Below are 16,233 nucleotides of genomic sequence, written 5' to 3' on the forward strand. Positions count from 1 at the left end.
GTGTACTGCACCTAGCACAGCAGGGCCAGAAAATGCACCTGGACTACAAAGCCACTTGGTGATCGCCCCTACCCCAGCACACCCGAGCCCAAATTCTCTGCAGCTGCAACCATCTCTGCTGCACTGCACCCCCCCACCCTGCCCCAGTCTGCTTTTGGATGCACCCGTGTGTACGCACAGACCAACAGCATGACCAGCCCCAGACTTGACATCAAATCAACGCCCTCCTTCGGAACTTAGAGGAACTTTGTAGCTCGTCCCCGACATTCCAGGTCCAACCCTCCCCCCACCAAAAAAAAAAAAAAAAAAAAACCCCTCCATGTGGAATGTCTCCCTTTCCTTGGGGCAGCCGGAGTGAACCATTCAGAAATGAGCACGGCTCGCTTTAAATAAAGCTGGATTTTATTTATCAGTAGAAGCGTATTTTAAACATTTGTAGAACATTCTCAATAAAATATATTGGAAGAGGCACGTTTGGCTTCCCAAGGCAAGGCACACTGGCAGCTCCCACCCACTTAAAACGAGAAACAAGGGCGTCTAGGATACACGTGGAAGTTGGAATGTATCTGTTGCAGAGGATAGGGTGGGCAGGCTGGGCTCTTGCTCCAGATTCTGCACTGGAGGGCTAAGCAGCCCATTCGGGGGACTTTACACCCATTGTTTCGACTGCAGAGCAGGTTTTAAACACTCCATTGCCTCACGCAGCTTGTGTGTCTGCGGAGACTCCTTCCCAGCTAGTGACACGACCCCTTAGCAGCAGTGGAAGTCTGAGAGACAGATCATCCACGCGAGGCACAGTAGTTCCCTTGCATACTGGGCTATCTACCAACAGCTGGGGTTCAGCTGAGCTCCTGGCTGGGGGCGGACTCCATGCAATTGTACTTTGATTGCTGGGATGCACCAGAGATGCCTGAGAGAGAGCTGGAGAAACCCAGCCCCTGCCTTTGGCCAGCGCGCACGTCTGCTCTTCCCGGCCTTCCTGAGACGGGCAGCACAGAGAGCAGCAGTCGGGCTGTGCCCTTGCGAGGAGTCACTTGCCCATGCCGGCTGAAGATGTAGGAGCCTGGCCAGAGCTGGATCCTGGTGGCCCCCTCTTGCCAGGCTCGCCTTGGTGCCCCTCTGCTTCCCACGTGGTGCGTGGACAAGGGCCACAGGACACTCGTGGGGGCGCTGGCGTTCCACAGCCACGCTTTGGCTCTACGGTTACTTCAGCCCAAGGTTGAACTCGTTTGCCCAACCCCCCAAAGCTCAGTGAGTCTCCTCCCCGCCCCCCCCCCCAACCTACCAGGTGTCTCCAGGGGAAGGTAACCCTTGGAAATGCAACGAGAGCCAAGTCCACATGGCGTAGGGCACCGTACCGAGATCCCGTGGCCATGGAAGGTCGAATCCCTCCAGGGGGCCGGGTGGATTTCGCTGGCACCCTGGGGTAGCTCAGTCTTACACAGGAGCCGGGGAGATGGAGTCCCAGCACGCAGAACTGGGAAGGGCGGGTAATCTCAGCCGAGCTTTTCTGGGGAGCTGGATTGGGGGTGGGGAGACATCACAAGGGACCCAGTGGGACCCCCCCGTGTCCTGGCTGGGGTAGGCGGGGGAAGGGAGGAAAGACTTGCAGGCCAGATATATCCCTTCCATCCTCAGCTGTCTCTCCTCCCCGGGCCACCCCTCCCCCGCTATGGGGCAGGCAAAGAATCCAAGGCCAGCCCAGTCATCCTGCAATGAAATCCCCCCCGGAGGATTGCCAAGACCTTTTCCCCACTTGTTTCTCTCACTAATACTAGGAGGTTTGCAGCAGCCCAGCTCGCCCCAAGCCGCCCCTATCCCGGAGCTCCTCAGACAAAGCACGTGCAATGAAAACAAGAACCCGAAAGACATCGAGAGCTGGAAGGGAAATGCCACAAGCCAGAGCCTCAGACTCCGCAGCACCCTCTCCCCTCCAGCGCAACAGGAGCTTCCACTGGGCCTTCGGCCAGGACCTGCCCTCACCGATCCCTCCTCTGAACACACCTCAAGAGTTCTGGCCTCCGCCAAGACCTTCAGCTCTCTCCCTACAGCAGCCAACTTCCTCTCCTTTCCATCCGAAACCCCCCTCCCCTGCGCCGACCTTCGAGTTCCCACTCTCGCCCTGCATCCCCCTCCAAGAGGGCGGGAGACAGGCGAGCAACAGTCGTGTGGGAATCAGCAGCTGTGAACAACTCCAGGTGGTTTCTGGCTGTAGGGGGCTGGCGAGGGGTGGGGGCGCTACTCCTTGGAGCACTGGAGGAACCACACCCCAGCAGCAAGGGGAGGAAAGGAAAACAAACAGCTGGTTCTAAAACTTCGGCGCCGTCTCAACAGCTGCACAAAAAGGCCTCGAGCATTACATTCACCTGCTTGGGTAACGGGGCAGACGGGACATGGAGGAGGTGGTGAGAGCTGAGAGGTATTTGTGGCTCCTTCCGTCCCTCGACCTGCCCTACCGGTCGACAAGCTTCGGAGCCACCAGTGGAACCTGCAGTCAGAGCAGGGCACGCAAGGAAGGGCAGGAGCAAGAGAGTTAAGATGCCGCTCTGTATTAGCCACACCGGCTTGTCTACTTATTTCCCAGCGATGCTCTAACGTGGCCAGAACTAGGCAAGCAGCAGCCCCATCCTCCCACGCGGATGCTCCTTCTTGGGGGGCCACTTAGAACAGATGGATTCCAGTTCAAGATGGGTCGCGACTCATTTAACCCTCCCTCTGCCAGAGTGAGTGACAAGGAAAGTCACAGCGCTGGCTTGGACAGTGCGTGGTCGCCAACACATAGCACCCATTGGCCACGTGGCCGGGGGGAAGGGTGCGCGTTTCCAGGGGGCGGTGGTCAGCATTCAAAGGGACACAGGGGGAGCACCCATTCCCTCTCAGCCAGGGTCCTGGAGCAGGCTGGTGAGGAAGAGGTGGCCTCGGACTGCAGCCGCCACGTTTGAGACAGCAGCGTGGCCTCTTTGGTTGGAATGAGAAGCACCCGACGAAGGGAAAGGCTGGACTGTTGGAAGAGCCACGGGGCTGCCCACGTAACCACCTCTCCCGGGCCTCAGGCGCCTGCTGGCACTTCCTGGGTAGCTGTCCTGGGAGGCGTTCGCACCGTCACCCCCTTGTGAGTCGAGTAACGTGGTCAGGTGCCTCTTCAATGACGGGAAAACAACGACAGAGCAAAGTAGGGGGCGTGGCCTATACTGAGAGGAGGGGCAATAGTGTGGCCCAGCGTGGCATCTTAGTTCTGGCCAGCATAAAGCTCCCCTCCCTGTAGCTCTGGTGTTTAGGAGATTAGCTCCCCCCCTTTCCCTGGAATGCTGGGGTCCGAAGCAGACCCGGGAATGTAACAGTTACCAGCAACCGGCCCAGCCGAGACGCCCCCACCCCCATGGTGTCACTGACTCCAGTCCAGCTTCGGCCCACAGTGTACACAGCCGGCAGGGATCCTGACCGGGGGCTGACCTAGAACTGAGTCTGCAGCCCCTCACTGCTCTCTGTGGTCCCCTTGCTGCTCTCTGGGGCCCCCACGCCGCTCTCTGTGGTCCCCTGGCTGTTCTCTGGGGCCCCCGCACCGCTCTCTGGGGCCCCCGCACCGCTCTCTGGGGCCAGCTGAGCAGGCTCCCCCTTCTCTGCCTGGCCCTGGCTGGTCACCTCTTCCCCAGTCTCCTTGTCGTTGGGCTCGTGGCGGTTCACTTCAGCTCCCTCCTCAGCAAGCCCCGGGGCAGCTGCCAGGGCAGGCGGCACGGCCGGAGAGGCGAGCACAGCTGGCTTGGCTTCCTGCTCCTCCACCTCAGGGTTCACTGGGTACAGGGAGCCAGCGTCAGGCCGGGCGGAGTGTTCCAAGGGAGCAGGGCCTTCCTCAGCTGACGGGGCAGCCTCCTCCGCCCCGCACACCTCCGAACCGGCGCTCAGCTGGACTATCGTACCATTTGTCAGCTGTTCCTTTGCCTCCTCTCCTGCCAGGACCCGGGTCTCCACACGCACCTCCTGCACCAGCATGCCCCGTATCTCCTGCACGTCATCAGGGGAGCCTGGTGCAGCCAGGGCAAGGCAGGTCTCCGGCTCCTCTGAGTCAGGCTCTTCCTGAGAGACTTGGTGCATCAGCACCCCCGCGCCGGCCTCGTAGGGCAGGGCCCCCTCATCATCGTGGATGACTGACACCACCTGCTTGGCTCGGCGGCGCTTCTCGGTGGCCGGGTCGGAGTCGGGCTGGCTGCCGAACTCCTCCCCCCAGTCGATGGGCGTGCCCTCGCCCAGCAGGTGCAGGTTGGGGTCGCTGTTGTGCATGACCATGCTGTCCCGGTACAGGTTGTGCTTCCGTTGCACCGCTGCCTCCTTCACAGCTGGAACGGCAAAGACAGGGAGGTCAGGGCAGGACAAAGCTCTAGGTACACGTCAGCAGCACCGCAGGCCTCCTTCGAACGCGCGGCTGGCCCATCTCTGTGCTGTGCTCAGCCTGCTGAGGGCTCAGAGCACGGCACACGCAGCGCACCGGACGGAGAGAACATTAAGGCCAATCTGTACCTGGGTACCATTCTCTGCCCACCCTGCAGATGAAGCGTCTCTGTCCACGCCTTAGCCGGGCCACCTTTGATGGGCTAAGTTCCTACTTCTGTCCTGGCAGGGAGGCCCGAGGAGGAGGGACAGCCTGGCAGGGCGCACAGCGAGGTGTGCGGCGGACAGATGGACCGAGCGGGCACAGCAGACGGAGGGGAGGGGCGCGTGATGCCGCCTGAGCACAACGGGAATGCGGAAGCGCGAAGGGGCGTCCCCGGGAGGCCAAGAAGCCGGACTTCGAGGCGGTGGAGAAGCGGGGATGGGTGGAGGGAGTCAAGGGAGTGGGGGGGCGATGAATCAGAGCGAGGGAGCAGACGATGGGCTCAGCTGATGGGGAGGCTGGGAGCTGGGCTTTATGCAGCCATGACAGCAAATGGCACAGGGCAGGGGGAGAGGCCGGGCTGTCAGGACAGAGGGGAAAGGCCCAGATCCTAGGGACGGAAGAAGGGGGGGGGGGAGATTTGGGCCCAACTTCCACACGTGGCTGAGTCAGAGCAGGCCGCAGGGCTACAGAGCAGAGTCACCTGGAGGGAGGGGTTTAGGCGAGGGTGCACATGCATCTCCCCCACCGCCGCAGCCCCTGGGCCTGGAGCAGGGGCAACACGCTGCCCAGACATTGCAGCCGCCACAGGCCCAGGACTGGCCAAGCTGGCCGCCGGGTGGCTCAGCCAGGGTGGCATAGGTCCCTCCCCGGAACGGTGTAGGGGACATGCCCCCGGCCCCCCACGGCAGGCAGCCTCTCACCCTGCATGATGTCCTTCATGACCGACTGCAGCACCACCTCCTCGTACGTGTTCTCCACCAGGATGAAGCTGTCGAAGTCCTCGAAGATCAGTTCCTGGAACTTCGGGAGCTCCTGCCAAAAGAAGGGGGCAGCTCTCACGCCACCGGCAGAGAACCCACGGCGGCCCGCCTGCCCTGGGGACTCCCAGCCACGACGTGCCTTGGAGAGGCAGAGTGTCCCCGGTCCCACAAAGGCAGGGGCACCACGGCCAGGGATCCCGCCAGTCCTGGGCCAGGGGAGTTACACACCGAGTTTAGATTCAACGCCCTCCCGAAGGGGGCAGGAATGTCACAATCAGGACATCACAGAGTCACCCATTAAGCCTTTGTACACACGCCGGGCCCGTGTTTCAGGAGCCCCGAGGCCACGTCACACCACATCTATTGAGCTGACTCTCCCCTCCAGGCTCCCGGACACCGCCAGAGCGGCGTCAAGGGCCCCCCAGGGCCAAGTGGGACGGGACCCGTACTTGGGGGTCGTGGGCAGCAGGGGCGGCACCTCGTTCATGGGGACACCAGCACTAGGGAAGTTCCATTTCGCTTAGCGAGCGAATCGAGTAGTTGATGGAATTTCCATCCATGAGTCGATAAGGGGGGCGCTCCCCACGGTTCTCGCACATTTCAAAGGGAGAGGCGCGGCAGTCTGGACCCGTGCGAGTGGGGACTGCTTTGGTCCCAGCTCACGCCGTTCCCCCCACTGTGCCTCTGCCTCCCGCGCCCCACAGAGACAGTGCTAGGGGGAACTGGCTTTTAAGCCGGCTCTCTCCAGCAGCGGCTCCTGCTCCCCCCTGGATGCTTCGGATACAGAGGCCCCAAACGGTGGGGTGGAGCGACTAGTCAAGCAGCGACTCGACCACCCGGTAAGCCTAGTGGTCGACTAGTCGCTGCCACCCCTGACCAGCACAGAGCGGGACTCCGCAGGGATCGTGGGAGGTGCCCCCCCTCCACGCTGGCTGGCCGGCTGGCTCCGCTCTTACCCCTTTGCAGGTCGGGGCCAGCTTCTTCAGCAGGAAGGGGACGGTGATCTGCAGCAGGGCTTCCCTGAAGAACTTCTTCCGCACGGTGCTGCTGTCGTAGTCGTATTTCTGCGGGCAAGGGGCGAGCGGGGGAGGGGGAGAGGAGGCAGGTTAACGGACATTCGGCGCCTCGCTGGAGACGAGACCACAGAGGCCCTCTCCTGCCGCTTGATTCAAGGCTCCTCCCCAGGAGGGCTGGCAGGCCTGCTTCCTGCACCCAACACCAGCCCCTCGCCGGGGCTTGGGAGGCATTGGGGGGGGGGGGGTGTTCAGGGGATTGGTCGCCAGAGAGATTCGGATTGGCTGTGGGGCCTGTGCGGTGACCAACTTGTGCCCCCGTCCAGCCTGCTGATTGGACGGCGAGCTCTTTCCAGACAGGATGGTTGGTTGCTAGGTTACGCCTCCCACAGCGGGGTCCCCCACCTCCCCCCGCTCTGGGAACTCCGGGGATGCCTCCTGATGCACCACTCGGCCCACCGAAGGCCCCAAAAGCCAAGCGCCGTTCTACACCGTGCAGCCAACCCCGCCCTTTGCTGCCCCACGCAGGCACAGAGCATGCCCGGGCTCCCTTTGCGGCCGAGGTTTCCCGCCTGACTAGCGCCCCAAGGCCTGATGGTGCAGCCTGGGCACGTTGAAAGGCTGCGCCTCGTCCCGCGGACCCTGCCGGAGCACCCAGCTGCTCCGCCTGCGACCTCACCTTGAGCACCCGCTCGAGGATCCGCTGGATGGACTTGCACAGCTCCTCCTTGCCCAGCATCTTCCCCAGCTCCTGGTGCAGCAGCGTCCCGAAGGTGTGAACGGCGTCGTCCATTTGCTGCAACAAGGAACGTCACCGGGGGGTGTCCCAAGAGGAGGCCAAGAGACCAGGGCACCTCAGGCTGGACACCCCGCAAAAGGCAGGCCCAGCAGCACGCCGCCACATGGAGACGGGCCACAGGGGTATCCCCTCTACTGAACTCGCACCAGGATGGACGGCAGCCCCCCCCGTCAGCTAGGCCATCCCACCCGGGCGCTGCACCCCGTCCCGATTCGGAGTGCACCAACTTTGCCTGCACAAAGGTGTTTGCTTTCCCACCGCTAGAGGGCACTAGCAGCACGTCCCCCGAATACAGAGCTGCAGTGGTGCATGGGAGACCACAAACTCCTCCCCACTCCCTGGACCTGCCAGAGGATACCAGTCCATAGCGGCCCCTCCTCTCTCCATTGGGGGCTCTCCCAAGTCAGCTGGGCCAGGTTGTATGGGATGGAAGCGATGGAGGGGGACGTATTCCAGTTACCGAACGTCTCCCGGTTCTCCGCGGGTGCCAGAAACCCCAGTGCAACATGACACCGGCCCAGAGGCTCCTCCACAGCTCCCCGAGGCATGCTTCCTCCACAGAGCAGACCACTGCTGTGGAAGGGCGAAGAAGCGCATTGGATCGGTGCAGCCCAGGCCTGGCCACCCATCCTGGCACCAGCGCAAAAGCGTCGGAGGTGTACGAGGTCTCCCCGTCCCCGCGCACACACAGGCGTTCCCAATGCACAGTCACAGCACGCAGGGTCAAGCTTACACAGAGCAGAGGGGACAGCGGGAGCTCGCGCGTGCCGGGCCACGGGCAGTGCGGCGCCGGGGAGCAAAACCAGGGGTTGCCCAGGGCCGGGTCTGCCACTAGGGCTTTGTTTTTCTCCTCTGAATATGGCAAAGTCCCTGAAATACGCTTGTCTCCACACCAGTGAAGCTGTTCATTTAACAAGGCAGCTCTTTCAGGGGACGGCTCCCGGGGCTGGGTGCAGCCAGACGCCCAGCCAGCCCTATGCACAAGAGCACGCGCCAGTAGGGGGCGCCCCTGCAGCACGACTGCTGACCGGCCACGGCCAAGGCAGGGCACAGAGAGAGTTTCAAAGAGTGCCTGAATTCCTAGGCCCAGGGAACAGCCTAAAACCTGTCCGGACAGCCCTGGTGGCCGGGGTCAGACGGCTCCCCGCTGGATCGCAAGCACGAAGGCTACTCACCGCCTGCGTGGCGACTACTAACACCCACCTCTCTCATGAGGATCTGGGCCCTCTGCTTGAACACGGAGGCGCTGGAGACGTCAAATCGCTGCTGAAGCCCTTCCAGTTTCAGCTGGTCCATCTTCTCGTAGCAGGACTGCATCTTGACGGGGTGGAAGGCCAGCTGGGAGAGCTTCTCCATGTGCTGAAGAGCAAGGAGACACGGACGCAATTCACCGGCTGCACCGCGAGAGTCGCCAGGCCGGCCGCGGCCTGGCATCAGAGCAGACCCCACGCGTCCAGAAGTCAGCATCCTTCCTCAACTGCGCCCATTTAATCCGGCTCACAAAGAGCCTTTCCACGCGTCCCTGGGTCCCCGCCAGCTGCACACACATCGGGGAGCCCGGTGACGGAAGAGCCACCTGCTACAGGTCACAGAATCAAACCCAAGGTCTCCACTGTTAGCGCGGCGCGGCAGGCAGTCGTGTGACCGTCTGGGGCTGCTCGGACGCACACAGAAGGACCCAGCTGGATAGAGGGAGACCCCATGGTTCCATGTGCAGGTGAAACCGCACGCCCTGGATTTTGTTAGGCTACTAGCTGCCCAGGGCTCGGGAAGAGAGCTGGGAATCCAGTTCCCACCTGCAGTGAATTGGTCCAGCTTCTGCTAGACCAGCAATACATAAGAAGAACATAAGAACGGCCGTACTGGGTCGGACCAAAGGTCCATCTAGCCCAGTAGCCTGTCTGCCGACAGTGGCCAGCACCAGGTGCCCCAGAGAGGGTGGACCGAAGACAATGATCAAGCGATTTGTCTCCTGCCATCCCTCTCCAGCCTCTGACAAACAGAGGCCAAGGACACCATTTTATCCCCTGGCTAATAGCCTTTTATGGACCTAACCTCCATGAAGTTATCTAGCTTCTCTTTAAATTCTATTATAGTCCTAGCCTTCACCGCCTCCTCTGGCAAGGAGTTCCCAGGTTGACAACACGCTGTGTGAAGAACTTTCTTTTATTAGTTTTAAACCTGCTACCCATTAATTTCATTTGGTGTCCTCTAGTTCTTCTATTTAGGGAACTAATAAATAACTTTTCTTTATCCGCCCTCTCCACACCACTCATGATTTTATAGACCTCTATCATATCCCCCCTCAGTCTCCTCTTTTCTAAACTGAAAAGTCCCAGTCTCTTTAACCTCTCTCATATGGGACCCGTTCCAAACCCCTAATCATTTTAGTTGCCCTTTTCTGAACCCTTTCCAAGGCCAAAATATCTTTTTTGAGGTGAGGAGACCACATCTGTACACAGTATTCAATGGGATTTATGGATCTAATGGGACCGGGATTGGTGCTGCCCCAGGAAGCCCTCGGCCTCCTACGGTCTCTGGCTTAGAGGAGAGCCCAGACTGCCAGCTCAGTCGGGAGCAGGCTCAGGGCGCGGTCATGGGTTTATTCTCATCATTCGACTCCAGCCTTACTCAGGACAACGGGGGTAGGAAGCGGTGCCCCCCCCAAGGCGGATGCTCCTCTCAAATTCAGGCAGGGGTGGAGAAGCCACGTGTCAAGCGGCCCATTCATGCAGCACGTTGCCCTCTGCCCACGGCGGCAATCTGAACAGCTGCATCACCCCTTCCCCTGGGCCTATGGCCAGGCCAGAACAGCAACCCAGCAAGGTCTTTCAGGGGCCTCACCTCTCCCAGGCTCTCCATCCCGCTCTCGTTGATGACGTTCATGTTCATGTCGGTGACCTCCTTGAAGAACACTTCCCGGACCTCGGCAAAGCCCTGGCTCGTGGGAGTCATCAGCGCCTCCAGGATGGACGGGATGTAGGGCTGCACGTGGTTTCGGACACAGATCTCCGCTTTGGGGAGCACAAAGGCTGGAGGAGGAAGAGACAGATGATGAGCATGGGATGGCTGCCGCTCCGCCCTCCTCTGCCGCTGCGCTTTGGAGCGCCTGGCAGCCTAGCATGGGGCTGAGGCTCCTAGACGGACACCCTAGAAGGGCAGGAATTTCTCTGTTCCACCCCCTCCAGGTAGAGACCCGAAAGCTAGCGGAGGAGCTGGATCCACTTTTACATGGGACGACAGAGTTGTCTAGCCCCTGCTGCGGCAGGCTTGAAGACCCACAAGGTCCTTTCCCATCCTACGGCCAATCAGCCTGCAACCACAGCCCCTCTGCCTGCGGCACCGGGCAGGCCTCGAAGGGCAGAATTCTAGGAAAGATGCGTGGAGGTGCAGAGAGTGCTCCTGGCAATTCAGCACTCGAGTGTCAGCACGGACCCCGTTCCTGGCTTTTGTCTGAGCTCCTGGTACCACAGGGCTTCTACAAACACAAGAGCTTGTCTCAAAACCCTGCTCCAATTCTAGCCTGAACAGCTCTAGTCCATTGCCAGCAGCCCTGTCTCTGCACTGCCATGGCATGTTTCGCTCCCTGTCCAGCACCGCTGGCCCTTAGCAGAAGTCACGTTCCACCTGCAGCGCAGCGCCTTTCGTTTGTTAAAAAGGTCGAACCTCTCTCGTCCGGCAGCCTCGGAACCTGACCGGGGCCAAACCAGAGAATTTGCTGAACCGCGGGAGCAGAATCACCAGCACTTGCACTGCGTCCTGGGTTGTTAGACATCGAGGGGTAAATTAGCGCTAAACAACAGCACAGAACACTGAGCCAGGACTGGTGGCTGTGAACAAACTTTTTGGGACCATGGGAAACTTGGCCGCACTCATGATAAGCGGCCATCCGGATGACTAAAATCATGCCGGCCCATGGATGTTGCTGGACCAGAGTGTGCCGGACTAGAGAGGTTCAGCCTGTACGTGGGGTCCTTCAGGAAATAAGGAGCTATGTATGCGGACCACCTCTGATGCAGGGAAATAAGGGAAAAGCACATGAAAAACAAGGGACACCACTTTATTTCAAGGGAAGTTTTAGAGAAACACCATTTCCTCCTCCCCTCCCCGCCCCCAGGTACGTTCCTATTGGTCTGAAATACACACTGCAATTAGCATAAGCCTCAATTTCACGTTTAAAACAGAACTTATCGGTTTTAATGCATTTCAATATCGCTAAGGGAGGGGCGATTCCTCAGAGCCCAATCAAAGCCAGAAGGGATGGATGCTCACCCTGGAGCGATGGGAACTAGAGAACGGCTCCAGCATTTGCCTCTTCGCACCCGGGTGAGGTTTCCCACTCCCAGCCCTAGGAGCACACTGAAGTTTTTAACGTCAGGATTTTTGACCAACCCAACAACTGCCGGTTGTAGCCATTTGGGCTACGGCTCGGAAACCCCCACCCCTCCTTAGGCATCGTACCCGGAGCCTGAACCTCACCCAGCTCGTTAGTGCCGGAGCACGAGCCCAAGTCTGCATATCTGGAGTCTGTGCTGCAGGTGGGATTTTTTTTGCCCACAGACACACCCAAAATGGGAGCCCATGTCTTACCTCGGATCTTGCTTGCCAAGTGTTCCTTTGACGTGATGATCTGGTCCATGTCTGTGCGGATGGTGCTCTCCATCCTGGGACGCTCCAGCTCACATTTGGTCACCATGGCGTCGTAGTGCGCCTTTATCTGGTCAGAGATGAGCCTGTAGACAGCATCAGAGATCTGGGGGCGGGGGGAGGGAAGAGGAACAGCATCTTCAGCATCTGGATCCCACGGGACTTCTAAGGCTGCACGGCCATCTGACCTCGCGGAGCCTGGGACACTGCCGGGCCTTGCTCTGCACGGCTACCTGCATCCCTGCCTTTGCACCCTCACGGGACTCAGTGCTCCCCAACCAGGGATAGGCAGGGGCGTCTGACACTAAGCTTTCTGCAACTTACATGGCAACTGTATCTGCAGATGCCATCAGAGCCATAAGGAAAGACCTGGCTATCTGAGAGCTGCCCATCACATCTTGTTCTAGCACACTGGCTGGTCAGTACATCTCCTCATTCACTGGTTCCTTACACCAGCAAGAACAATGGACTCCGGTCCACGCTGAGGTCAGTTCACTCCTCCTCTCCCATCCATCTTTCTTTGAATATTGTTTTTAATTTTCTACTGTATGTTTGCGCTCGTTTATCTTGACTCTGCTCCTGCACTGGAATCCAGGCAGACACCTGCTGGGCACCATTGCATTCAGATGGCAGGGGTCCCCAGGCATCCCTGCTAGCAGATCTTAGTGCTCGGAGGTTCACATCCCATGGGGTGCTTCATTAATTCATCTTTTGACTGCACAGTGTTACCGTACAGACAAGTTATTAATTGTGGGGTTCGGAGGAGTCTTCTGCCTGGAATTTTGTCAGGCTACTGCTTAGCCCCTCTGCTCATGGGGATCATAGAGTCATAGAACTGTTGGGCTCAGCAAGTTCAAGCCCCGACACTGAAGCATGACAAGATAAACTAAGTGTGTCCCTGATGGGTGTGTTTATCCAGCCTGTTCTTAAAAACCTCCAATGACAGGGATTCCACAACCTACCTTGGAAGCCTGTTCCCATCCTTACGGGGAGAAAGTTCTCTAAAATCTCCCTTGCTACAGATTAAGCCCATTGCGTCTCGTCTTACTGTCTGTGGCCACAGAGAACAATTGATCCTTGTTCTCCTTAGAGCAGCCCTTCACATAGCTGAAGGTCTGAAAACCAGACATGCCCAGGTTTGTTGCTAATCTTTCCACACAGGTCAGGTTTTCAAAGCCCCGGATCATTTCCGTTGCCCTCCTCTGGGCTCCCCAACTTGTCAGCAGTGTTCCTGAAGCGTGGCTCCCAAAAGTGGGCACAGGACTGAGGCCTCGTCTGTGTTAGAGCAGGACGAGTACCTCCAGCAGAAGGAAATACGCCGCTCTTCCTGGAAGTCAGGCCCCTTCTACAGCGTCACGCTGTGCACCCCAAAATCAGTCACTTCAAACTTGGACAAGTCACTTGGGTCAAAGTTTACACAAAGGGCTTGGGGGGCAGAGGTAGGATTTGAACTCAGATCTCGTGTCCCACACCAATGCCTTAACACGCCAGGCCACCCTTCCTCCCGAGGGCCTTCCTCATCCTCCTGAGCTTTCAAGGGAGCAGTACAAGCCCTTCCCCACCTTGGATAATTACAATTAAACAAGAACCCAATATGATCAGCAGGATTTGTGTTGGGAATCTGCAGACTGGTTCCCAGTCGGTTTTGCTTCCCTTCTCGCCTGCACCAGCACAGGGCTGGAGCGTCCAGGGCGGTGAGGCGAAGGGGAACAGTTTGTTTGTTTTAAAGGAGGTTTCAAGTGGAATTCTGTAGAGTGCCTCATGGAAACATTTCTATTGGTCTGAAAGGTTTCACAACAAGCTTGCTTTTATAAAACCATCCGTTCGGGCCAGATTTAGCCTGCGTTGGTCTAAAAAGGGTTTGCTAAATATAGCCGGGACAAGCCACACTGCTGGCTGAGCTGCGGGTCGGTGTTTGCTAGGGTGTACTTCCCTCCCCGGGAGGCATGGCCAGGACCACAGAATCCGCCTGTTATGGACGCGCACGCAAGCAACAGAAGGTAAGTGGGAGGTTGAGAAATAGGCTGTTTATACCTCTGAGAGGGAGCTGGATAAAACCAGCAGCCAAGAGTACAGCCAGCTTGTTTCCCTGCGCCCTCGGGGAGAAGGGGATGAACTGGGGAGGTGACTGACTCACACAAGCCAGCAGGAAACAGAGTCAAGTTGCCACACCCAAGGCAAAGGGACCCATTCCGAAAGCTGTCACAATCCAGTCCTGGATTTCCCTGCAGCCAGCGCCGATTTCTTGGTGGAGTCATCCATACAGGAACAGAGGGGTAACCTGTTCTCTGTTCCAGCAACAAGAGGGCTCTTGTGGCACCGCAGAGACGGGCGAATAAGCTCTCGCCCAAATACATTTGCTCCTCTCTAAGGGGCCACAGGATTCCTTGCCGTCCCTACAGGAGCGTTCAGCCAGTGCAGGCTCCACCACTGCACCAGCCTCGTGCTGCTGCACTCGGGAACCTCTTTCCACCGCTCCCCCCAAACCAACCTGGATCCACAGCCTCTGCCTCTCCTGGGCCTTGCCCTTCAGCTTGGGGCCAATCGTGTTTTTCAGTTCTGGGACCAGCTCCTCCATCACCAGATTGCTCAAGACCTGGAGGAGCGGAGGGAGGAAGCTGTTAGTGACTAGAGCTCACACGGCGGCGAGCTGTCCTTCCATCGCTTGGGCGCTCCGCTCTCCCCTCCTCCCCGCCCTCCTCTTCCTCACAGGCTGCCCCTTCTTCTGAAGCGCCATTTCATCCCCCCCCAGGAATCTCCTTCCTCAGCCCCACCACAGGCTGCGGGGACACCCTCCCCGGTATCTCCATCGCCTTGCTCCAAGGCTGTGGTACTTCCACCTAGAGCAGCGCTACTCAAGACGTGGCCCGTGGGCTCCATGTGGCCCACCACCCGTTTCTGACCCACCATGCGGTGCGTGGCTCAACACGCCGCCCACAGGCGGGATCCTCTGAACACGGCCTCCACTGGGAACATGCTCCACAACAGCGAGGGGTCTCCCAGGAGGGGTGAACGCTGAAAGGCGCAAGCGGACGGGCTGGCTGGAACAGGCGGGTACAGGGCGTCGGCGTTTCTAGCCCCCAGGGAGGAGGTGCCAGGAGTGCCAGAGCATTGTGGGAAGTGCTTTTTATCCATGTCCGTCTGTGTGCAATAAGCTATTTGCATATATTTGCATGTCTATGCAACCACACTTAAGTTGCGGCCCTCAGCACGTGCTGTGAGTATCACTGTGGCCCCCTGGGGCTTCCAAAGTTGAGTAGCCCTGGTCTAGACCAAGGCCCCTCATGAGGGCTCCTGGCACGAGCCACATGCTAGCGGCCTCCCTCTGGCCGTTCTGAAGCGCTGCCGCTCTGAGGACCTTGGCACCTCCAATCTCTTTCTGAGGCCTTCGCGGCAGCTGGGCCATCTGTCCTGACGGAGCAGGAGGGACGGGTTCTGTAAACGGAGCCGCTTCCTCATCCCTCACAAAGATCTCCCGCGGCCCCGGAGGGCCATGCCGTGCTGCGGCAGTGCGAGCTTAGCGCCGAGACGGCGCGCCGCTGCCTCGCTAGGACTGCGCCACCAGCCCCGAGAGGCGGCCGGTCTCCTGAGCAGGCCCCAGCGGACGTGGTTCCCTTTGCGCCTCCTCCTCGTTTCCATGGCGTTACCTCCCAGAGGGTCGGCGCCCCACTGCACTCGGGGGTAGGCACCCACAGAACCAGTGAGAGTCCCGGCTTGGCTGAGGTCCCTCCATCCCCGCCACTTCCGGGAGATTTGCTTTGATGCCTCTCTGCCCCTTTCCTCCACATTCAGCCTCCTGCCCTCGTGCCACCTTCTGCTCGGCTGGGTTCCTAAACCCAGGAGTCAACGTGCCCCCTCCTACGCCCTTCTAGTCCCAGCGGAGGCCTCAGAACGGTTCACGTGCGGGACTTTGGCCCTCCGCCCAATGGCCGCCTTCAACCTGCCAAAGGGATCGTATTCAAACGACCACGCGAGTCGGGAAAGCCACATCCTTGACATCTGAGCTACAGCGTTGCAGACAGCTAGTGCTGCTTCCCCTCTCACTCCCCCACTGGGTTCCAGTGCACCCCCCCATCTCCCAGCAGATTCCAGCCCTGCCCCCTCCTGCCCCACAGAGGATTCCAGCCCCCCCGTCATCACCAGGGGATTCCACCAGACCGTAGGGAGCGGGGGGGGGAGATTTCCCTACCACAGTGGGAACTGTGGTATTTGCAGAGGCCCAGCAAGGTCCCAGAGCCGTAACCAGCCGTGGCTGGAATTCCTGCGGGGTGGGAGCAGCTCGGCTCCTGGTGGAACGCCCTGGGAGGGGAGCATGGCACCTTCCTCTTTCTCAATCGGCGCCAGTGTGCTGGGAGGGGCGACGCCAAGGCGTGTCGAGAGGGAGAGAGAGGGGAGGGCTGCAGGAGTATTTGGGGTTCCAAT

The 16,233-nt window shown here is 59.4% G+C and overlaps 1 protein-coding gene across 1 annotated transcript in view; it reads right to left on the reverse strand.

Moving 5' to 3' along the window:
• Window positions 1-384: 384 nt before the first annotated feature.
• Window positions 385-16,233, reverse strand: part of NIBAN2 (niban apoptosis regulator 2) — an 85,358-nt gene continuing 69,509 nt past the window's right edge. The window contains exons 7-14 of the mRNA XM_075905812.1: window positions 14,303-14,407; window positions 11,755-11,917; window positions 10,009-10,196; window positions 8,368-8,523; window positions 7,045-7,161; window positions 6,309-6,416; window positions 5,293-5,404; window positions 385-4,334 (exon numbers count right to left, since the gene is read on the reverse strand). Coding sequence (XP_075761927.1) covers window positions 3,454-4,334; window positions 5,293-5,404; window positions 6,309-6,416; window positions 7,045-7,161; window positions 8,368-8,523; window positions 10,009-10,196; window positions 11,755-11,917; window positions 14,303-14,407 — 1,830 coding nt within the window. The 3' untranslated portion in view covers window positions 385-3,453. The remainder of the gene's footprint in view (window positions 4,335-5,292; window positions 5,405-6,308; window positions 6,417-7,044; window positions 7,162-8,367; window positions 8,524-10,008; window positions 10,197-11,754; window positions 11,918-14,302; window positions 14,408-16,233) is intronic.

The sequence above is a fragment of the Pelodiscus sinensis genome, chromosome 22 (assembly GCF_049634645.1).
Source record: "Pelodiscus sinensis isolate JC-2024 chromosome 22, ASM4963464v1, whole genome shotgun sequence".
NCBI classification, from domain to species: Eukaryota; Metazoa; Chordata; order Testudines; family Trionychidae; genus Pelodiscus; species Pelodiscus sinensis.